Here is a 24,475-nt window from a genome sequence, read left to right on the forward strand (position 1 = left end):
AGGCTCCGGCTTACAAAGATGATGGGAGAGAGAGAGAGTCAGGAGAACACGAGGTCAAGCCCAAAGAAAAGGACTGAGAAGCCAAGTACTTGGTAAGTGCTCGCATGTCTTTACCTATCTCTTTTGCCTCTTTGCTAGAACTGTCTCCTTTGATCTTGCCTTTCTCGTTATTACTCTCCGCTACAGAATTTGGGCTCAGTTCCAAGGTCAAGGCCTGCTCCTGCTGAACATCTCCCATGTCCTTCCCCCGTTAGTCAGCCTGTCTCATTAGAGTCTGGCAAGCTTGCGTGGTGCTGTAGCAATGACATTCCTCACTCTTTCTTCAGTGCACTGTAGGGACTGTGTTTCTCTCCAGTTAATAGTTGGATACATTTTCCACTGTCATCCCCTCTGGGCTTGGCTGGCATAGCTTTAGGAGGCTTCTTAATGTACAGCTCTTTAGTCTTCACTTTAGTTTTCTGAGGACCTAGCCCAAATCCATGCCTTAGCTGTGGCCCTAAATATTCTGATCAAGAAGGTGGTCTTTTGCAAGAAACCGCTTTTCTCAGCAGTTCCTGTTCTGACAAATTGCAATCTCAGCAAGCAGTGTGGGTTGTGGTGCAGGTTTGAAGTTTACTGGATGTTTTCATTTTCTATTTTACATTTTTGTTTATCACACTTTTTAATCTTACCGATAAACTAGCGACAAGAATAAATCTAAGATTAGGAATAGGTCAGTAGATTATTAGGTAAGTGGGACTACATCCTTCCTCTTAGCCAGAAGTTACCAGGCGGTGAGCGTTTGACTGCCTTGGGCAATTGCCTATCCTGCTTGTCCGGCCAGCCTCTAATGAGCAAGAGCGACATGCATAAAACAAGTCACTGTTGACAAAAAATTATTACAAACAAAGGGGTAGTTCTGCCAGCTTGTGCTGGGGATGTGGGAAAGGTCCCTGAACTTTGACACTGAAGTTAGAAAAGTCTTCCAGAAGCAGTAAGTCAGAGCTCTTGCAGCACATAAAGCTCTTTGCAGATAAACAAGTCCAGACACACAATCCCTCCTCCTCTTCTACTGCACATTACCCCAGTGACTCTTTAGTAATAGGAGTCTCCTTCTTTTCTGTGTGACATTTTCCATTTGCAATGACACAAAGGATTTATAGAGAAGGCCAGACCCTTCCCCACAGCCGCCACTGTGTTTACTGGCTCCCTGCCTCCCCGTTGTCCACTACAGCAAATTTAAGCTTCTTGTCTTCATCTGTGTAGCCTGTCACAGCTCCTAGTGTGAGTAACTGTGAGTTTTCTCTTTGAATCAGACTGTTGCTGAATCAAGTCCTTTGTATCTCCTTTTTCTGATTTTAAAAGGGTTTAGCTAATCCTGTTGGCACTAATATTTGAGCCAAAAAGCTGGGTAAATGAATCCATGATGAGCTCTGTGCTGCTGTAGCTGGCTTCCTCTGGTACCAAGCTAGGTGGTTTAAAAATAGCTGGGGTACCAGTGCAGTCATTTCTGTGCCTAGAGCAGAGACATGCCCAAAGAGTCTAAATTAGTAACAAATTTGATGATTTTATTCCAGCTGTGCCAGTTGTTTGTTTATGTAGATAGCCAAACAGCAAACACCCACGGAGTTGTTAACTCTGCAAATCTTCAGTAAGTATTTCCTAAACTACTGCTGACAAATTTCTGACAAGACCTTAATCTCTGTAAAATCTATTGGATGTTGTCAAAGCACCATTAGTCAGCCTGTCATCAGGCCTGCTTTGCGGTGTGACTCAGAGATTTGCTTTCCTAAACTTACTGCAGAAAAGTGAAACTGGGAAAACCTCACACAGCGAGGGAGCTGTGCGCAGCCCTGAAACGCTGATAAGCTGGTGGACGCTACCAAAATGTCCTAAGATGGGATTTCAGAGAGAAGCCTGAGCCTGGAGAGGTTTCTCCTTCTCTGTTGTTTGTATCTTTGAAAACAAGTGAAAATTACCTCTTTTCAGTCTTGGGAAAGCAGCAAATGTTATTGCTTTTCTGCCCCTACTCCATACAATGCAAAAGGGGAAGGGCGGTATCACGAAAGGGGTGCTGCACAGTTAAAACATGCAATTAGTAGGAAGTAGAACAGCACACAAAGTCAGGTCCCAAATGAGCACTGCAGTGTCACTGGAACTGTTCTGTTTTATACCTGCTTTATACCTCCTGATACTCAGTATAAACCCCTAAATATTTTCATTGAGAAGGAAGCTGGGGCTGGAGGAGAGCAGGCTGCCTGCTACAACTTGACAGCATTGCAGGGTGAACCCTGCACTTTGCTGCTGGGCATCTCCCCAGTTCTGGAACTCAGTAAGAACTTGCATTATTTTCCGAAGCTGAATTCTTTATCTGTGGCCATCATATGATGCCAGCCTGGTCTAGAAGAGTTGTTGCTGTCAACAGTAATAGTAGCAAAAAAGTTACCACATCTTCTGAAAATGAAAACAAAACAAAAAAATCACCTCTCCTGCCAGCATACAAAGCAAGGACACCAGGCAACAGTTCAAACAGAGCCCCTGCATACAAACAAACAAAGATGCCTGTCAGGGCTTAAGGGGGAAAAAATAGCACAGCTGTAGCACCACATTAGTGAAATTGTATGAGCCTTTTTATTTTCAGGGATGCAGACAGATGCCACCTGAAACATGGGATGCTTGGAAATACCACACACACGCACGCACACACAATTAAACCACACACGTTCTTTGAGCTTCCTTTCTGAATGTCCTTAGCACAAATTCTGTTAACGCTGCTAATGCTGATGGAAACCAAGTGAAGCTGTCCTCACAAGAGTTTAAACTTGTACAGAACTAAAGGGCAAGACAGAGCCTTTGAGATGGCAAATAACCATTTCTTAGAAATCACGTCTACATCCGTGACTGTGAAGTTAAAACCAGACATGGATGGTGATTGTGGATATTATTTTTGTTGCCCAAGTTGAATCTCATTAAGCCTAATCTTCATGCATGCATCCAAGTCACTTTGTAGATACCTGTGCCCAGCGTAACTCCTGCAGGGAAGCTGCCAGCACAAGGCAGCTGTGCACAGGGTGGACAGGTACATGCTCTGCACACAAGGGCTCAGTATCTCTCCAATAAACTGAGTCACACTCTTATCAAACTGGTAGTCTTTGAAAAATGCCTGGAAATATGACCCATTTTTAAAATAAATGTTAGTCAGTTGATTTGTTAAAAGGCAAAGAGGCGTAAAACATCCTTAGTGCACTTTGTACTTTTAGCATCGTTTCCACCGCCTGGGAGAAAGGCTGTATTTTGTCTTTTGGGGAGAGCGCTTGTGTAAAATAGCCATCTTCTACAGTCAAAAGATAATTGAATTCCCTGATTCACAAGGTCTTGGGTTTTATCTTCTCTGTCCTCTAGCATGTTATTGCACAATCCCCTCTGTTCCTTCCTAAACTCTCAGGTTAGAGCTTGCTCATGGGAGTGGGCTTTGGGCACTGGGTAGCATAAGTGGTCTGACCCAACTGAAAGAGTGCTACAGTCACAGGACATAAGCTGTGATTCGATAACCTGATGGCCAGTTGCTTATCAGTTTGGTTTTACATTGAAGCCAGGAGCCAGCTGGGTTAAATTTCCAGTCGGATGCAAAGGAGATTAGATGAGTGGTTTGTATGAACAGAAAGTCATGTATCTCATCTTCTGCATTTGGTGCTGAGGGCAAAGCCAGGGAGTCACTTTGGGGCAGGAACAATGATGACTTTTGGCCAGGAACAGCTGCACCACCAAGTTCGTGGTGGTGGCAGACATGGCTCCGTGGCATCCTTGCTGTCACTTGGCCCTCTTAGACCAACTGCTCCCATACAACAGAACAGCGTAAGAAAGGAAAAGCTGAAGAAGTGGTGGTTTCCATCATTAGAGGGCAGCATTAGAAGAAGCAGGTCTTTCTTTCCTGGCAAGGAGGGTGGGACTGTTTCAGGCAGAAGAAGGAAATGTTGCCCATGCAAAGCCCGAAAGAACTCATTTCAGATAACTAGTATGTCTGTGTAGGAGAAATCAATTTCTTCATCATCAACAAAATGCAGATCTTGATAAACCAGTGGCTTAAAATTTTAATGCAAGATCTCAGAGTGGAAAATACTTTCCATATAAGCAGTAAATAATTAAAGAGGATTTTCTTACCAAAAAGTGGGAAATCTGACTTTAAATCGGTGTGAAGATATGAATCATAATCAGCAAAAACCTGAAGGCATTAATCTTTTGAGAAAATATTTACATAAGCATATTATAAGCTTGTTTGGGGATTTGTTATGCACTGGGTGGAGGGTATATTATGCAGACAGTAATGAAAGAAAAATTAAGATTTGTAAACATGTTCTGTATTATAACTGTACAATATATTACAAGGGTTCAGGTAAATTTGTGGTACCACGGAGAACTTGCATGAGAAGGGATGCTTTCCCATTGTACAGCTGGTCGTATGGTCATATGTGCAAGCTAGATGAAATTTTCTGTCACACAGTACAGGAATTTCATCAGCTTCTTCCCATGCTTCTACTCTAGAAGATGGTGCAAAGCACCTTTGGTTTTCCCCTACAAAATACAGCCAGTGTGCCACTCCTCTGTAGAAGAAGGCTGTGTATTTGAAAATTCGAAATGCTGAGGAAATAAATCATGACTAATGTGAAGGAATTTTGTTCTCAGGTGTGTCCACAGTAACATGGGTAATGCTGTTGTGGTAACAGCTGCAGTGCTATGTACTACCTTCATGTCCTAAACCCAGTGTTGTAAAATTTCACTACACCAATTTCTGTTAAACTTACGTAGAATAAACAAAAATGGCCATCTATCATAGTAACTAATAACAGTTATAGAAAAGAAAATATTTCTTTTATTGAAGCAAAACAATATGTTGCAATATACAAAAATTGATTCTTTCAAGCTGCCAGACATATTAGAGAAGCATTACAGAGATCATCAGACTGGCCACTAATTCTTAAAAAACCCTAACAAACCAACACCCCCACCCCCCCCACCCCCCAAAAAAAAGAAAAAGAAGTCTTCCAAGAAGTTTTGATAGTGCTGTTTTAATACATTTTTATGAGATAATAGTTCCTGTGGCAGCAACTTATAAATACAGATGGGCAGATTGATTTAAATGAAACAGTGACAGTCTATACTAAGGAATCACAAAAAAACACCCCAAAAAATAAAATTATGAAGATCAATCAATAGCCAGAGAAGCTACCTTAGACTGTCTGATCCTTCATGGGCACATTTTGACTATACTAGATTTTCTTACTCTGAAGTGAAAGTCAATGGGGAGAGTAATAAGGCAATGTAATGCTTTACCTTTCTTGTCTTTTGTAATAATTTAGTTCAAGCAGGCTTTGGGAAATCGCACTTTTATTTCAAGATCCAGAAGATCAATACAGCAGTATACATTTAGTGCTTGAGGGAAAATTTACTCAAAATTGTTTCATGATGAAAATGCCAAAGGCAGATGCTTTTGTTCAATCTGTTACTTTGAAGGGACTTTGTAATCTTAATTCCAAGTTAAAGACTTGTGGCCATTGTATCAAAGGCAGCACATGTATCTTTCAGTGATGAAATGCTAAGGATCTATGCATAGTAATTCAATAAAAAAACCCAGTATTTACACATTTTAACATAGGAAACCATATACTTATTTTGCACTAACAACTGATTCTACAATGTATAAAATACTTCCATTCATACATACAAACTCTCTCTGCTGTTCTTTGCCTAGCCAGTGCTCTCCCATCCAAGCGAAGAAGGTCACAAAGCATCTCAGCCAGCAATGTTCTAGCTTCCAAAAATTTGGGGGAATAATCAGCAGAAAAACAGATCAAGCTGAACTTAGAAAAATTTCTGTGCTGATAAATCAGCATTTCCTGTTATTTCTGGTTTTGTCATGGCACATATAATATGGAAGCTTTCTAGATATTTTGGAAGTCAGCTGTAGTGAAATCATTGTAGTGAAATCATATATCCAGGTAAGGATTTACTAAGGGGGGGGCCTATGATGACCTTAGTCACTCAGCATTAGACCCCGTTTCCCACTTCATGTCATGACACCAGCAGCTCAAGATTTCTTACTGTGGTACCATGTTTTCAGTGTGGCTCTGTGAATCCCTCATGGCAGCCCTGGATGATCTGGCCTCTCACCAGCTGGATTTTCCCAAAGCAGAAGAGAAGCAGTGCAGCAGTCAGAGAGTATTTAGCTCTTCTTTTGACACTCAACCCTAGCTAGAGGGCAGAAGGGAGGGGTGATGCTCCCCTAGCACATGCTGTCATCACAGCTGCAGCGTCCTTCCTTTTCTCCCAGTTCTATTTGGACTGCATCTGCCCTTGCTAACTTTGGATTTTCATCTATTGTAATGTAAAACCAGGGGAAAATGTCTTTACCTGTATTTGTAACAGTTATGTAATTTTCATAGAATAAGAGGAAGGTTTATTAACCTAACATTATTTCTTTTCAGCTAGGATAACAGAAGCTCCCTGACAGTGCTGAACTCAGAGATCCTGCCTGGACAGCAGTATAAACACTTAAAATATAGACGGATAAAGAGCAATAGAAAAGTACTGGTACCAGTTTATTAATGCTGGTTTCTTGTCTAGGTGTAAAGTGACCGATTGTTACAGTAACTTTTCTGTTAATATTTCCAAAGTCTTATCTGCCAGGTGAATGAATGTCTCTGTGAGAAAATTTGAGTTGTTTTAAATCTTTATAGTAAGAATAAAAAGAGCTTCTTATGCAATTTAGTTACTTTTGGCTAACTAGTACATAGCCTGAGGAGAGACAGAGGGTCCTAAAAGGAGCAGGAGTACAAACTGTGTAGGAGCTGTGTGGAGAAACACATCTGAGTCTCAGAGGTGAGGGAAAGGAGATCTTCCTAGGGACCCTTGGGGACTGTCTACAGCTGGATGTAATTCAGAAAGACACGGGCTGCAGGGACTGCAGTTATTCCCTCCTCCCAAACGTAATGACAAAACGGCCAGGAGATGCTTGTTTTGTTTCATTCTGCAGATTTGAATTTCCCCTATTTAAGCAGCACATTGTTCTACTCAGTGTTTGAATAATGGTTAAAGATTGAGAGCCCTTAGTGTGCTTCTGGTGTGCTCACATGGCAGATTTAAACCAGATTTTTGACCAAGAATCTGGCCAGTGCAGAATCCCATCACATGTTGCAGTGTTGCATCTCTTGTACACCCAGACTGCTACAGTGGGGTTTTTGAAGGTGCCAAAAGTGCAAAATCAGTCCTTCGACATGAGAAAGGATGTTCTTAACCACTGAGAAAAGTCCTACTGGGAGATAAGTGACAGTAATGGTCAGTTGAACCTTGTTTTAGAGGGAAATGCTCTAAACTAGTCTCTCAGATACTAAGGTCTACCCCTGCATTATCTCAGTTACAGAGTCAAATGCAGTGCAGAGAGAACCAGAATCATCTATGTGTGCAATAAAGCTGGTCTTGCTCCCAGTCTGGCTGCCAGTATCATTCCTGTGGCTGGCATTTCAACTGGCTGCCAGTATAGCCATCTTGCAAATGAGTTTAATTTGTGCATAGTGCAGAAGTTTCATTCTTTCAAATCCTGAAACAGGAGAATAGGATATTTTAGGTAACAACCAACATGAAATAAAACACGTTTGGTCTGGGTTTTTTTTCCTAAGGAATGGAGTCTTATTTTCTGCTGAGATTTAATACAATTCAGTAATAACTCTTCTAAATCTCAGTGATTGTTTTTGAAAGGCGGTAAAATGACCAAGAGGAAGAGATGAGGAAATTAAAATAAAAGGACAAAGAGACCCAGAAAACCCATTTTAGAGAGCAGATACTACAATGAAGGAGACCTTTTCTCTAAGGAGGGCAAGTGTATGAGTAGGCAAAGAGGAGCTGGGAAGGATGAATGCCCGAAGCCACTAACGACAGTATTTGGAAGAGTGCCTTGAAGGCTTTAGTCTTTTCTACTCCTGACAGAAGGAAAGGCAAAGTGAGCTTCCCTGCCTCCTCCCACTAATTCTGGTGGAGTCAAAGCAGAAGGGAGCACCACTAGGGGACTGAAAATGGTAAAATATTTTGCTCTGGTTTACATTAAAAAACTTTTTCACTCTGTATAAACTGAAGGAATTTCCTTGAAATTCAACAGCTTATCAACAATAATGTCTAAAATGGGGCTTTATTTTTGGCTCCAGATTAATGGATAAGTATTGTTCCTTGTCAAATGGGCAGTCCGTGAAAGAAGCTTCTGATTCTTTCGTTATGTATTTTGCAGTAAAGGTCTGTGACCCTTGGGTGTAAAAACATAAAGAGCTAGAGGATGACTACTTGACTTTTCTAGTTGTCTTAATTTACACGTTCCTCTCCAGACTTTCTGAAATCAATCTTTCCCTGTGATTGCCCTGCAGCTTTCACACACCACGTCAGAGCCAGCTGTGCACGAGTAGCTGCAGTTTTCTCCCAACTTCTAGTGGACAATTTGGCCAACCAAAAAAGGGTTTTAATTGTGCATGTTTCTTAATAACAGTGCACTGATATGTTATAACAAACATGAACTTCAAGCTCCACGTATTTTATGATCCCCTTCCTTCCCCCTCTTCTCACTGCCCTGCATTCCTCTCTCTTTCCCAAGCACTTGTGGCGGAAGCAGACCCTCCACATGCATTAGCCAAGTATTTCGCAGTATCACAGTACTTTCTTTTGAGATCACTGCCAGAACAGAGAAGTGGCACTGCTCAGCAGCAGCAGAGCAAGGACTTGCGCTTTCCTTCCAGGAAAGCAGGGCAGCAGTATTTGTGACGAGCTGCCAGCTCAGAGCAGTGCTTACCACTGTTTTATTGAGGCACAGAGCAGCAAAACAATGTATTTGGGTTACAGAGCAGAGCTCCTATCTCTCATTCTTTATCCAGTATTTCATGCTTCTGGGTATTTTCTTTTGCTGCAGTATGGCAGTTACTGGCCACATGAACCCTGGCTTATGAATTGTTGATTTCTTCAGGTAGCTTGTAATTTTGAGGCAAAAACAAGTCAACTTGAGTTCTGAAGAAGTATGTGTGAATAGGAGCAAAATTCTGCAGAGTGGGGCAGGTGCAAGGACAGGCATTGACTACAGCGGACCATGCCTTCAGGCTGTTGTTAAACACCACCTCCATTTCAAAATGCAAGTGCAAAGTGTATCTTATAGGGATTATAGCAGCACGGCACATTAAATGGATTTTTTTGAGCAACCACTTATTTAGGGGAGCTCTGTTGTAAAAGACAGCGATCCCTGTAAAAGGTTGTATTTCCATTACACAGCTTGTAGCTTCGAGGAGTCGAAGTGCTTCTTTCACAAGAAGCCAGCACATGCAGTGATGGTTCCAAAAGCACCTCTCCAGTTTCGGACGCCGCGGCCGTGCTCCCCACGAACGCTGCCCCTCAGGTGACAGGGAGCCCAAGTCCCGGCCCTCGCCGGGGCCCTTTCCCTGCCGGATCTGTGCCCGGAGCCTGACGAGAGGAGCAGCCTGTGGGGACAGCGGCGGCCTGTCAGTGCCCACAAGGCCCGGGGAAGCCTGCAGCCCCGCCGCCGGCCCTGCTCCCCTCACGGGACCGGCCGGGACCGCGCTCCCCCCGCCCCGCCATCGCCTCCCCGAGCTGAGGCGGCGCCGCAGCCGCGCCCCGGCCCGCGCGGCCCCGCCGTCACGTGACAGCCGAAGTCCGGCGAGGCAACATGGCCGCGGCGGCGGGGTAAGCATCGCTCCTCGGCCGCGGCGTCGCCCGCGCTCGCCGCTCCTCACGGGTCTGCCGGGCCCTGCGCCCCGGCCTGTGGCGAGGCTGCGGGTCCTCCCGGCTCCCCCCGGCCCTCCACGTCCCCCGAGGGGCGCTACGCGGCGGCGGCCCCGCTCTGCGAGGCCGGCGGGGTCTCGGTGAGGGGCCCGGGTGGGTCGGGGGTGCCGGAGGGCGGCGGTTGTCCCGAGCTGGCTGGGAAGCGCCGGGCCCGGCCGAGCGGCCGGCTGTAGCCGTGCAGCCTGCAGGGGAGGCCGGGCCGCTTGCGCTGGAGCAGCGGCTCCCCGAAATGAAAGCGGGTTTTGCGTCCTACAGGCACCCTGCGCGCCGGGTCGGCTCGGCGGTGCCTCCCCTCGAGCCGTGGGTTATCCTTTAAGTTGCGTTAGGTTTGGGATATCGTGCTTAAAGGTGGCTGTGGATTGCTTAGAGCACGGCCTCTCCCACATTTTATATCTAAATTCAGCCATTTCTTTCAGTGCTTTAAGAAGGTGCCATTAAAAGAGTATCAGAATGAGGGGGGAACTTTTCATAGTTGCCAAAAACAGGTCACGCTGCGACTTGGCTCTGACTTTTCTGTCTGTGGGTGAAGGTGCTCCTCTGTGAGGGCCTCTCCAGCCGCTGGTTGCCCCCAGCGCTGACCGGGCGATCGCTGTGCAGAGAGGTTGGGCTGGGCTAGCTAGGTTGAACAGGGCCGGGACTTCAAGTGGTTGACTTATTTACAAGGAGCACAGAGTTCGCCGTGAGGAAAATACCCAGTTTATGCCTTAAACAGCGGTAGTTGCTTTTACAGTTTCCCTTGTATTGCTTATTTGCTTGTGCTGCTGTTAGTGTAGGCCTCTTGCACTTCACGTTTGATGTGGAAACAGCATTAAAAATTGGCTAGACTTCAGGCTGATGTTGATGACTTGCTCAAAACAAACAATGATAACTTTGGAAAAGTAGTTTCAGTGGTTTCTCATCTTCATTGAAATCTGGGTCGTGTCGGCCTCAGTAGAACAGATATGGCAGTTCATGAATTTTCTTCTGAAAAATCGGAAGTACAAAAGATCTGAAAAATGGGAAAACCATAAATAAAATAGGATTTTTGGTTACTGGTGTGTTCTGGTGGTTGCATCAAAACAAATCCAAAATGTTAGATGGAGCATGCAGTGACAAAATGTAAGCTCTCTGAAAATATAAAACTTCTGAAATAAGCATTGGAAATCAACAGTTCCAGGCAAAAGAAAAATATCCTTTAAAGAAACAGATGGAGTTTAATGTTCCTAGCTACATTTCACTTCCAGTATAATAAAATAAAAGAGCTCTTGTGTGCGCTTGGGCCTAAGCGATCATAAAAATTGTGTGTGATGGCCAGCAGGGAAACTGTCAGCTACTGTGGGAGGCTTTTACCAGCCTGAGTGATGGCTGAATTCTGGTACCAGACCAGAGAAAATGAGGAAGCTGAGCTTCACTTGTCCTCTCCTGGTCTTGCAAGTAGCCATTTCTGACACTGACTAATGCTTATTTGCAGAAGCTTGTATAGCTTCAAAGAAGTGTGCACCACAAAGCAGTGCTTGCATTAAATATGCTTCATTATCAAATGTGTAACTCTACAAGAGGGTTTTGAGTTGAGTCTGCACTAACGGAAGAAATAGACATTGAAGGACCAGCCAATTGTACTAATCAAATTCTGGTATTTGTGTGTCTTGTGTGATATAAACTGATTAGATATCATGGACCAATATTGAAAGCTTGTAATTCCCTCTCCAGAAAGAACTTCGTTGTAGTACTGTTAGGTGGCAAATAACAGAGTTTTACACTGATTACGCTCTAATTGCATGTGTATTTGCAGGCTTGATACACATGTGAGGCAGTTATATACATGTACTCAGTACAAGTGGCATAGCAATGACTTCTTATATTTGGAACTGAAAAAGAGCTAAATAATAGTCATGGCATAGACAGTACTGCGTAGTCACAGGGATTTGTAACAGCTGGACTGGAAGGAATACGGAAAAAAGACCAGACTAGTCATAACTTACTTATCTGACATGTATTTCTTAGTAACAGAGCGATGGTCACAACAGAGCGATGGTTACACAACCAGTCCTGTGTGTGAAGACTTCTTGTGATCTTGAGTACTGTGAGAGTTCTCTTCCCAAATCATTATTTGCAATAGAAAGTCAGGTGTACAGGCATACTCTTTTTTGTAAGACTTAAATTCCTCTGTCAGTGCTAGTCTCTGAAAAGCGTTCTGTTTAAGTTGTGGAAAGCTTGTGCTGGGCTCATGCATGTGGAGGGACCCAATCTCTGCAGGCAAAGCAGCACCTGTGGGTGTCTTGCTGTGTTATTAGCCCATCTGGGAGGGTGCTGTCAGTTTGGTACATGAGTGCTTGCAGGAAGAAAGAGAGAACAAAGGCTGTGGAGGAAGCAGACTTCTCAAAGTTGAGCCCTCTCTGAAACCTAGCTGGTTTTCTCTGCAGAATTCCAGTTGTGAAAGTAAGTCTGTTGCCTGGCAAGCTTGTACTGTTCAAGGCATGAATTAACATACGACTGCTCAGCAGAGAACCTGAGGAACAGAGCAATATTTGCAACAACACTCAGCCCAGCCCACCTGTGTCCTGCAGCCCTTGCTGTGGGGTCCAGCATGCTCAGCTGCTGTGACTGTTGCAGCAGCCTTAAATTTTGAGACCAAGGGCATGCTTGGGAAAAAACTGTACAAGTGTAAAACAGGGCCAAATTCTGCTGTTGATGAATATTGTTGCATGAAATTCAAGCAGGGAAAGTGGGATCTGCTATATAAAAGGAAGAACACAGTTTTGCCATGGGCTTAGATAAAATGTGCAGAAGAACCGTCACTTTGCACCAGAATGCATTTCAGGTCAAGTGTTAAGGTCCCAGTAAGACACTCTTGGAAGTGACTTAGTGAGACTACCAGTAGGAATTGCTGGCTGACATCAGTATTTCTCCTTGGGTCTTGTTTTCGTTGTCAAAGGTTTTAAGTGCAATAAAAGCATTAACAGTAAACAATGGAGATGAAGATGTGCCTTTGTAGCAGCTTCCTTTTTGCTCTAGAGTGTAGGAATTAGGCCTGGAGAAGGAGGGAGATCAGACTTTTTTTTTTTTTTTTTTTTAAAAATCACACCAAAAAAAACCCCAACTTGTGAAAGTGTAAACTTACAATGACGGTGACTTTCTTCCTTCCTTAGAAGCAAAACAGAAGCCAGGTTGTGCTACAACATCTTCCTTTTTTTTTTTTTTTTTCTCAGCAGATACAAAGATATGAGAGCAACCTATGGCATAAGGGTATCTGATTATGTTCTTTCTTCCCTTTTATACTTGAAATAAGGTGAGCATCTGATTGCCAGGCCCCTGCATGGAGTTACTCCAGGGGGATATCTTGCTTGGATAACAGTGTTTTCAGCCTCTTGTGCATTGCTGAGTTGCCTTGCTGATATTTAGGTTAAGGTTTGCTATCCGATTTAAAACTTTCAGTTGCTTTTGCTAGGATTGTATGAACTTGCTTCATTCTTGCTTCAGGCATGGGTACCCCAAAATGAAAGCTTATACTGTGCTTCCACATTATGCTGATGTGCTGCAATAGGCAGTCTACAGCCCTTGTAATGATCACCTGCCATGGTACTGGGTTATCAGGTGTGTGTGTGATGTAATAAAAATAAACACATTGGGTTTTGTGCACCATCAGCTGAACTCCTAGGCAGATAGTTTGAAAATTGGATTAGCAAGAGCGGTCTTTCACCTTCTAAAATTACTTACACTGTTATATCAAGTAGTTATAAACAAGTAAAATAAAATATTTTATTAGCTCTTTTATGCTGTGTCTGCAGTAAGAAATTACAGGGTTTACATTTCTGATGCTGATAAAGTCTTTCAGGAGGTTACTTTATGCAGCTATAAATCAAAGGTTACCTTTCAGATTGCCTATGAAAACTATATAATAATTAAGACGTGGAGCTGTGCTTCTCTAAGGTTAAGTCCCTTGGTGGTTTATTTCTTGTCATCTTAACATAGTAATAATGTAACTGCACCCTTCTGTCATCTCCTCTAGAAGGATATCTAATAGAAAATGACCATCCAGCCAGTCAGTTTTCAGTAAGCTGAGAGAAGCTGAGGTGGAGAGACAAACTGGACTTAAATCTAGAATTTTATTGATAAAACAGTATTCATCAGTAATACTGAAGCTCCAAAGCACAGCTTTGCTATATTAAACATGGGGCGGGGGGAAAGGAATGCTCTTAGATTCTTCTTTCCTCATCTGATTTAAAAAAAAAAAAAAAAAAAAAAAATCCTACAACAAGCTACTCTGCTTCTGCTGGTAAAGCTCCAACAAGTGCAAGTATGACCTATAACAAATGTGAATGAATCAGCAATATATTCTGGTAGTACTTTAAACACCTTAAATTACTTAATAACGAGTATATTTTAAGAGAGAGCTCACTACTTTTAAACTGTGTTCTCCCAGTTGCGGTTCTGTTGAGTACAGTCTTTCAGAAACTTTCCAGACTGTTTCAGCATGTCAGTGCTGCCTTAGGGGCATGTGGTGATGTGTAGCAGGAGGTCACTGGTACCCAGGACATGCTCCTGCGGCCACGTGTGTGAGTTAAGTCACCTGCTGAAGCCACTTGTATGCATGCAAGAATAAACATACGTACATAGAAAAGAAATTTGCAGATACTGTGTGAGTATGGGAAATGCCGTTGTCCTGTGTCTGCTATCTGTCATGTTTTCTCTCCAGTCCCTGTTTCAGCTACTAAACATTTCCCAGATGGACTTGCTGAATTTTGCCAGATTTAATGTAACCTTTCACTTCTGTTTTCAGTAACTCAGAACTCATTTTATTCTCTTCTGTTTTGCCTTTACTCAGCTGACCTAGGCTGTTGTTGCTTTCTGCATCTACTCTTCATGTTGCTTTACCTAAAGGAATTTAACAGGTGACATGCTGTGGGCCATAGCTGCAGCCACGCCTGTCTTCTGTTGCCATCTTTTTCCTTTGGTACTCCTATGAGCAATGTTTGATCATCACTTGAGAGCGATGCTTGTATACAGCATCTCTTTCACTTAAGTGAATAACATTTTGTATGTAGAGTTGAACTACCTTTTCTGTTCTAGACTAAAGTAACAATCACTGTACGTCTGAATCATGCTAACCACTGTCTTTGTCTTCCATTAATTGTCAATTAAAAAAATGTTTTCTAGGTCCTCCTTTTGGCTGGGGAATGAGACCTTGAAAGTACCTGTAGCACTCTTTGCCCTGAATAGAAGACGACTGTGTGATCGCCTGAGACAGAATAAGGATGTCCAGAAGAATTCGGTTGTTCTGCTGCAGGGTGGAGAAGAAACCCAGAGATACTGTACTGATACTGGTATCGTGTTTCGCCAGGTAAGAGCTGAATCAAAACTTTAAATCAAATCAAGAAACTTTCTTCAACTACATGAATTTTTAAACTATTTTTAATTATTTTCCCTTTATCATGTGTGCATTGCCTTGCTTCACTTAAATAAATTGGCTTTTTTATAACATTGCCTCTTCAGCTTCAAGTTACTCTCTCTTTCAGTGCTTTAGTATGTAGGTTCATTATCTGGTTTAAAGGACCTAATCCTGTTCAAAGCCCTACTGCCTATCAGTGTGTAACATAATATTAAAGACAGCAATGGGATATTTCTTATTTTTTTCAGTCTTGTCTGAAAACAAATAACCTTCTTTCTGTAGTGAAACATGTTACAGTGGACCTAAACTGAATTAATTCATAGAAAAGACTATTTCAAGCTTTTATAAATTGTGTATTCCACAAAGCAGTATTGCAGAATTTACAGCGTGTGTCTTCTCAAATTAGACTCTTCCTTAAGTACCCATGTGTCCTTATGTCACAAATTGGACTTAATAACTTGTTAATGTCATGCTGAACCCATTCTTAGTCTTTGGGGAAGCTGGTGTAACAGAACTCTAATTATGCATACCCCATACTTTGCATGGCTGCTACAGTACTTTGTTTTGTGAATTTAATTGAGCTGTTGTGTGTTATGAAGAAACAAATAAATTCTAATCTAGTGCATATAGTACTGTAGTTATTGGTCTGTTTTTAGAGGAGATGAACCTTTCAGGGTATCAGAGCATATGCCCGTCCTTACCAAAATGTACTGTTAGGTGTTTTGTTGTTTGTTTGCTTGTTCTTAAAATAACTCTTGGCTAAAGGCTGTTCCTAGTGCAGCTGCTTCTTCTCTGGGGGAGGCTGGGTCTTCACTTCAGCACTCTGCCATCACAACCCAATGAATCTGCACTCTGCTTTTGCCTTGTCTCATACGACATGATTGTTTCTTCCTGATACTGCATCCCATAATTCTAGATTGGAAGACTGTATTTTATTGTGTGGTGTATGCTTATTGTGCTGAATTGACCTGTTTATTATGTTATGGTAGCTTATTAATCTTTGATCCTTTCCAGTTGCCAACAGAGGGATTTGTGTTATTGTAACCTAAAACTAAACAGTCTGAAAAGCTTTAGATGTAAACCACTTCCCCCCTCCACCACCCCCGCCCCCCCTCTAGAAGCAAGAGAGATCTCTTTCAGATATGTGGAAGTAGGAATTAGTATGTACTGTAGTGTATTTTTAGAGCTGGTAGAACTGAGGGTTTTTTCTAAGAATATATTTTGTCTTAACCTAGGAATCTTACTTTCACTGGACTTTTGGAGTAACTGAAGCAGGCTGCTTTGGAGCAGTAGATGTTGATACTGGAAGATCCATGCTTTTTGTTCCACAGCTCCCTGAAAGCTATGCGGTTTGGATGGGAAAGTAAGATGTATCTTTTAACCATATTCTGATATATCTGAGTACTTCATATAACGTAGCTGTTTGTAGAGCTGGAATGCTATCTCATTTTAATCAGATTCCACCAAATCATTGGGTGTGAATTGTAGCCATATGTACATACAACGATACAAAATGTGATCAGTTGGTATTGATCATATGATACCAAATGATACACCATCATTTGGTAGAGAACACCTTTAGAATTGGAACCCATGGATCTCATGGTATCCATGAAATGAAGCTGAACCATAAAGAAAAGTAGAAGTCTTGTGTTAAGACCAAACAAGTTAAACAGTAAAGCAGGCTTTTCCAAGTTACTTTACCAGTTTGCAGCCGTCTTAGCTAATGAAGCTTTTTGATTGGCAGAAGGTAGTTTAGCCTCTTTGATACTTTTTTTGATATGAACTGACAGACTGGGGAATGCGATTTTAATTCTGTTCTGTGAGTATGCCATAAACATCTCTCTCTCTATCCACATCGGTAGTAAATATTGCTCAGTGCCATAGTAGTGGAGGAATTGATTTATTTATGTGTTCATCTCTTTTCTCAGTCTTAATTGTATTTATAACCTCTAACAAACTGTAAATTTTTTTGTTGTCTACATGGTCTCAGAACATTGGATTAGTTCTAATTTAATAGTTTGAGCTCAGGTTGCTTCAATTCTAATTGAAGCTATCAGTTATATTTTAATGCTAATTTTGGGAAAAGGAAAACAATCGCAACCAATCCCATATGCTGAACACTGCCAGACCATATGGTAGGGCATGGATGCTGTCTTCTCAGAGAGTTTATATGAGTATCACTGTCTTAGACCTGCCTGGGAACTGAAATTGTTTGTGATAGCATAAAAATGTGAATACTGCTGTCTGAAATATTTCAGCTGAGAGCTGCACCTGTCTGGGAGGGTAGGTTCTGTTTAACCCCCACATGTACTCTCTATAAAGTTTGTTCCCTAGTGGTGCTTGTTCCCATTTATAGACAAAGCTTTTTCCTCCCCCTAAGTTGTCTTCTGCTAGTTCAAATCAGCTGTTTCATACCCACATTGATTGTGCCTAATCTGAAAAGGCTTAAAAATATTATTGAAATTCCACTGTCTCATTTGGCATTTTCAAACAAAATATGGTGGTGTTTATAAATGGCCTTTTTGATTTGTTTGTGCAGTGCTCCTTATTGGTTCATTTAGAGAATTACAAGTCTGGTTAAAAGTGGTTTATTGTCATCGTGTCTTCTTGCAGAGTATAACAAATTGTCTTTATCACAGCATCCTTGTTTTCTAAATTCTTCTCCTTACCCTTCCTGAATCCCTGTGTTTGAATCTTTGTTTTCTCTTCTGTCAGCCGTGGTCATGTACTTTTTCTGCTTGTCAGAAGAAGGATGGATGAATAACTCATTTGTGAGTCAGTAGCAGTTCTGCTTCATAAGTCGGTTGGCAGGGGGTATTGCACACAGCTAGGGATTGTGTTCCTTCCCAGAAGACTCAATTTTAAGTCAAAATTAGCACTGAAAGAAAAACACAAATAAGTTTGCCTTCTAACCACTACTGTTTATCTACTATAGTTTGCATTGGAATTGCTTGTTTCTCTGCATGTGGAAGGCACTGTCTACCTGCTGAAGAAACATTCATTAACATCAATGAAGCACAAATCAGTTCAATGCCTTGTACAATATATGCGAGGTTGGTATTTTACAGAGGCCTACAGCTGGTCTTCTAGGTCATAGCACAGGGTACAGTTGCTTTGCCTGGTGTTTGTATTGTCTTCTATTTAAGACGTGGGAATCTGCTATGTGAGTTTAGGCAGAAATACATAGATTCTCTTAAAATTAATGCAGAAGGTTCTTTGCTGCTATTTTACTACTTCTGTATTACTGAATGTATTGTTTGATGTACTGTTGTGCTTTCACTTCTGAAGGACACATACTTAAGTTGTTTTCGAAATGTAGCTTAGGTAGTGTGACAGTCAGAATGGTTAACCTTTTTGCCTTGAAGTAATGCAGAACTGGGGCTTCTTGGCTTCTTTCAAATTGCAGTCTTAGTTTGGCCAAAACCAATGAAGTGTCTGAGAGCATTTGCTTGGAGATGAGCAGACTATTAGTTTATAAATGAGACCATGACTGCTGTAATTATTTTAGACTCACCCACTGCACTTGTTTTTATGAACAGTTTTGCATGCTGAGGTGGTGCCTGGGGACTCTGCAGAACAGGTGAACATGGAACTGATGAATGCACTACCCTGTGCTGTGGTCTGCCAAGGACCCGGCACTATGTAGTACCACTGTTGAGGGTGGCCACAACTTCTTTGGAAGTGTTACTCATCTTGTAGGACTTCTTGCTGAATGTGTATGCTCTAAAGATTTGTAAATAGCTGTAAGGCTACCTTTCAGAAGTTCTTCAAGCCAAAATAACCTCTGCAGTTTTAAAAGGGAGGAGAGATTTAATTTAACTCACAGACTATGGACGTTCTCCAAAACACCACAACCTCTTAAGGTGGCAATCACAGAGTTGCTATGAGGGTAACTGTAGGACTGGTGGTCCTACTTTCATGTTGGGAAGGGATGGCAACAACAGTTGCTCTGTTTCTAAATTATGAGTGTGGGCATTTCTCCAGATGATGGACTAGTGCATTTCTTAGTTGTTGGCTGGGAAAATCTTTTCAACTAAGAGAACCACTTTGCCTATTTCTTGATCTGTACCTCTGCCCCCTCTATTGTTCCTAAGGCAGAAACAGACTCTCTCAGGATGGCTTAGTGGGTAGACTTTTGTGCTCCTGAAGTATTTTTCTATTCTTACTTTCCAAGGAAGAGTTTAAGAAATGAATTTGGTAATATAAGATAGTAAAGGCTTCAGAAGCATAACTGTGTTGTAAATGCCCCTCTTTCTTGGCATGGTCTTACCTAGTTGAGTTTGTGGTGCAAAGCTGTTAGCAATCATTTCTATTCCTAGGAAGCGTTAAGTTGGTATGACTGCATGTCTTGCACAGAGACTTCAGTTTCACTAATTAATGCTGCACCTGCCATTTACCTCCTTAATTATAAATGACAGAACTAGTCAGTGTGCTGATTAAAGATATTTTATAAAGTAAAACATACTGTACAGCAGCTGCTTTATGTGAAGTGTATGCCAAAATAACTTAATTGCCTTGCCACGTAAAGAGTGTTTTTAATGGAAAACAAATATATTTAACGCTTTCCTGCTCTAACTTTAGAAATACGTATTAAATGGGACAGAGCAATATTTATGTGCAATTTCCTGTGTTTTCTTTGAAGCCCTGCTGGCTGATTGGTAAGTATAACAACATTAATTTAGTGTTGCATCCACTGCAAGTAATGTTTTTCCATGAATGTGATTGGAAGCTATCTGTATTTGCAAAGTTGAACCTTGGTGTGGCACATTGGAGCTGTAATAAAGCACAATAAGATGCTTTGCAAATATTAATAATTTTTCAGTGACCTAATGAGGAAGCTTTTTAAAAATTGTCATCATTTTCTAAGTAGGTTACAACAAAAATCAGTCTTTGGTTTTGGTGATTAAACTTGACTGACTTCAGCAAAACTGAGAAGTTTTACTGCCTTTGGAAAGAAGTGCAGAAGTATGTGGTTGGGTTTTTTTGTTTGTTTTCTTTTTTTCCCCAAATGCTTTCGTAAAAAAAGAACTTTTCAGTCTATTTAGGCTTCTACCTTTTCCCCCTATAGACTGTACGTGAACATGAAAATGAGAAGCTAGGAAATCACTTTCTTGATCACTTTTTCTTAATGGGGATTGGTGAAGTTCTGCGGCATTTGTATTTTGAATAATTGTGAGTATTAAATTGTGTACAGCATGGTTGGTTTATCTGACTATATCATGGTGGCTGAGACTGGTGCATTAATTAGTCCTAGGCTTGGCTGCAAGAAGGCAAAGTCTGTAGTAAGCCCATTCTATGCAAGGTGAAATTGGAGGCAACTCTTTAGAAGGTAGTGGAGTGTATATGGGTGCTATAGGAAACAAACTCTGAATAACCTTAATTACTGTCCGTGATGTAGAATTTGCGGGAATGAAGGACATTTTCTTGATGCATTTTATGGATGTGGTATATACAGGTTGTCTTCTCTGTAGCATGCTCTGGAGCTGTGTATTCAGATAGTATAGAGAAGGATCTTTGGTTTTACCTTCTGAACTGATCTGCCATATCATCCCCTGGTATTTTTTCTTGTAATTTTTTTCTCTAAAATGAAATATGCTTAGTGTTTTCTTTCTCCAAATCTATCAGTTTGATCTCTTCCCACCATTTGTCCCTTCCCCCTACCCACTGACTCTTTAGTTTGCTGTTTAAAAAAAAATATCAGTTTTTAATCACTTTAGGTCATCTTACTACTGTTTTGTACCAACTGGCAATTGCAATTTATCTGCAAAGTTTGTTACCACCTGCAAATGCCATCTGTGGATCTCATGAACATACTCAGTCCTGCTCTGTTTCTGAATAGCATCAGAACTAATTTCAGTCTTTGCAGTATTCCACTCAAGACTTGCAGTCCATTGCTGTTTATCACTTTAACTTCTGAGAACATCACTGTAAATTGATACAGCACTTTTCGGTGTGTCAGTTGGAGGGTTTCCAGCCCCTGAAAAGCTTGTCTTTTTATCTATTTATTTATTTTTATTTTCTGCTTTAGGCTTTTTGCTTTTTTATTATGACTAGTCACTGGCTTTCAGGTCACATTGTAGTTTTCCTGTCCAAGCCAATTTGAGTTGATTTTGGAGAGTAACAGTCTTGAGAGATTTTTATCAAATATTTTACTATTATTCAGATAGTGCATCTGTTGCTTTACCCTTCATGTGATCCTTTCAAAACCATACAATAAAGCTGGTTGCTTTTGATTGACGGGATTTACTTGTGCAATTCCCCCAGCTGCTTATTTTCCATGATTCCAGTTCTCTCCGTAGTGCAGTGATTTCCATTTCTTGTCTCCCATTCATTTATTATGGTATTTTCTGTGGATAAAAATTACTTTTACAGAATAATTAGTGTCTGGATTGCTCTTGCCACTTTACTGGTGGTTGTTTTTCTCTAAACAGTGCTGTTCGAATTCTCTGACTTCTTGAATGATCAATTTAGTCATTGTCCCAGTATTCTAATTGTCCATGAGCCTTGCTGGTTCAGGATGAATGTGTATTTTTACTATGACTTCTACTTCAGTAATTATTTTTATTAATCTTTGCTTTCTAGCTGCTTAAGTTTCCTTGTATTTCTTGTTGAGGATGTTTTAAACAACAATAGTAATTTATATCAGTCCATTGATTTGCAATCTCTACCAGCATACACCTTTAACTGGATGCACAAGGTGATTTAGTAAGTGTTAAAGTGCTTCTTTTTTCCTCTCCTTTTTTTTGATTCAGGTGTATTGAGAAGTAGAACCAGTGCTGAGTAAATCTGCTTGATAATGCTGCACCAGAGTTTTTTAATATCCTAATGTGGCTTCAAACCATAGCATGAGAAAGTTAAGGGTTGCCTACACACGTCTTGTTCCTGTGGCACGACAGGGAATGTTCATAACCCCCACCAGGCATTTCTTATTTTGTACTTTATTTAATGCACTAGCAGGAGTATTGAGTTCAGTGATACAAACTCCTGATAACATTTTGAAATGTCAGAGAATCCAAGGTTTCTTTTGATCGGGTGTGCCATGTGTTTTTCCTCCAAGGACACAGCTGCTGGTGGTAGGAAGGTAAGCTGCAGTGAAAGAACTGCCCGCGGGGTTTTCCAACAGTGTTCCGACGAGGCTCTGCACCTCCATGCTGCCTTCTGCTCTGCAGCTGCCCAGTATGAGTGCAGAGCTCTCTGCTTCTTGTCGGCCTGGATTTGAGAAGGCACTTCACTGAAACAACTCTCAAGTGGAATACCTACAGTGGTGCCTCTATTCTTGCACTTCTAAAATTCTATGTTCTCAGCTCTTGATGATAACTGTTTTCTTTAGGTTTTTTATTCCCTGTGACTTGTGCTGTGTCTGTATGCTCAGGAAGGACTCTGAAAGTGTTGTCTCTGTTGTGAAACATACGAAGAGGAAAAAAAAACCCCAGCTGTTTTGTAAAAATAGGATAGGGAAAAGTATAATCAATATCAATGCTTAAAAGCTAAATGTGAGTGAAACCAGGCAGATTGTGTTTTACTTGCTATGTACCCTTTTGCCTGTGTACTTGCTGGAGCTCTGGGTGTCGGTGCATGTGGCCTTGACCCTAGTCCTGGGGGATGCCAGATACTTCTTTGTCTTGCAGGGGCAACATGGCATAGTGGATCAGACACTGTTTGCATGGGGGGTTCTGCCTTTTCTTTGTGCCCAATGAGTTGTTGTGGCAAGTTCCTTTGATTTGTTTGTGGTTTAGTTTTCTTTACAAGCTGTAAGATGGGAATGTTATCATCCCCTTCTTAAAGCTGTTCAGGTCATCTTAATGCTGCTGTAAACATCAGTACTGCTTTCTTTCATGCTATTACTGATTCATATGGGAGCTGTGGGACATGCTGCACACATTCCCGAGCTTGCTACAGTGCTTTTATGTGTGGGACATAAAATATTGCTCGGTCCCCCGCCCCCCCCAATATAGGCATTTTTCCAAAGTAAAAGCAGAACGTCTGCTATTGACAGATTCAGTATGTAACTTTCTCAATTAAATAGCATGAATTGAGACCACTGTTTGAGCAGAACACTCTTATTCTATAGTGACCTAGAAATTATACTTACCCTCTTAACCATTGTAATTCTTTTTGTGCTCTTTTTTTGGGAAGAGATCTATGAGTATTTGTCAGCAGTCTTATGTTACAAGAAATCTTTAAGGGATTTCAGTGTATAAACATTTCCTTTGTTACAGTTTTTTCTGTGCTAATATAGAGCCCTCTCTCCAATGAAGAATTTTATTTGCAGAGAGAAATAAAGGTTACCAATTGCAAGTTTTCTGTGTTTTTCTTTTTTTGGGTAGCTCTTGATGGTATCTCTTAAATGTCTAATTGAGGCACTACCTCTTGAGGTAGAATTTATAGAAAGCCTAAAGAACTTTTCATCTTTGGGGAATGCCTGTGATGGGAATAGCTGAGCAGGAACAGTGAGACTGTATATTTGAAGTAGATGGAATAGGTAGTTCAGAGCTTGGCTTTTATTAAGAAGAACAGTGAACGTCTCCTTAATACCTTCTGATTTCATAAGTCCAACAAGTGCATAATCTGTGTGTAGCACTGGAAGTCCAGTGTCATATACCCAGCATCCTGTGTCTAGCATCATGCATGTGGACTCTACTGTTCTGGCCCTCTGGGAGACATGGCTTCAGTTACTGCCCTGCTTACCACTCACATCAACTTTCAGTCTTCATCTTCAGTACAATTTCTTTTAAATTCTGTTATTTTCTCAAAATCCATCTTACTCTGGACTGTATCAAAAGGAGCAAGGAGTCTGAGTTTATGTGTATGCAGGGACTTCTGTCTTTCAAAGGATAAAACAGAAATCTAGAGAAATGTGGAAAGGGAGTAACATTGGGGTAGTCAAAACGTTGCTGGAGGCTGCCTGTGATACCATCAAGCCCATTAGTACAGTTTTGTTTTATATCTAGCTTGATGGCTTTTAATCTTCTTGTTTGAGATTGTGAAATTCCTTTTGGATATATAGGTGATTGCATTTTTTGGACAAAGTCAGGAACATCTGCTGGTATCTTGTGAAGCCTCCTGTGTTGTTCTTCCTAGCATTTCTCGACACCCTCTTGTTTGGTTAATGCTTTGCCATCTGTTAACTTGATGATATTGTAATGAGGAAGGAGTTTATTGGTGAATCTCTGACAGTGTTAAAATATTGCTTTTGTATCCCTTTTCCACCTTCAGCTCTGTGTGCTTTGCTGATGTATTTGTGTTCATCTGCTTTAATTTTTGCCAACGTTCTTATTCTTTGTATGCAGTCCCACTGAA

At 41.3% G+C, this 24,475-nt stretch overlaps 1 protein-coding gene across 2 annotated transcripts in view; it reads left to right on the forward strand.

Annotated features, from left to right (window-relative positions):
- The first annotated feature begins 9,531 nt into the window (after positions 1-9,531).
- PEPD (peptidase D) overlaps positions 9,532-24,475 on the forward strand; it is a 140,262-nt gene continuing 125,318 nt past the window's right edge. Inside the window, exons 1-3 of one of the 2 annotated variants that reach the window (XM_074840155.1) lie at positions 9,532-9,705; positions 14,941-15,124; positions 16,408-16,535. In XM_074840155.1, the coding sequence (XP_074696256.1) occupies positions 9,689-9,705; positions 14,941-15,124; positions 16,408-16,535 (329 nt within the window). In that variant the 5' untranslated portion in view covers positions 9,532-9,688. The remainder of the gene's footprint in view (positions 9,706-14,940; positions 15,125-16,407; positions 16,536-24,475) is intronic. The other variant, XM_074840156.1, reaches the window with a different exon arrangement.

Source organism: Strix aluco, chromosome 14, assembly GCF_031877795.1.
Source record: "Strix aluco isolate bStrAlu1 chromosome 14, bStrAlu1.hap1, whole genome shotgun sequence".
NCBI classification, from domain to species: Eukaryota; Metazoa; Chordata; class Aves; order Strigiformes; family Strigidae; genus Strix; species Strix aluco.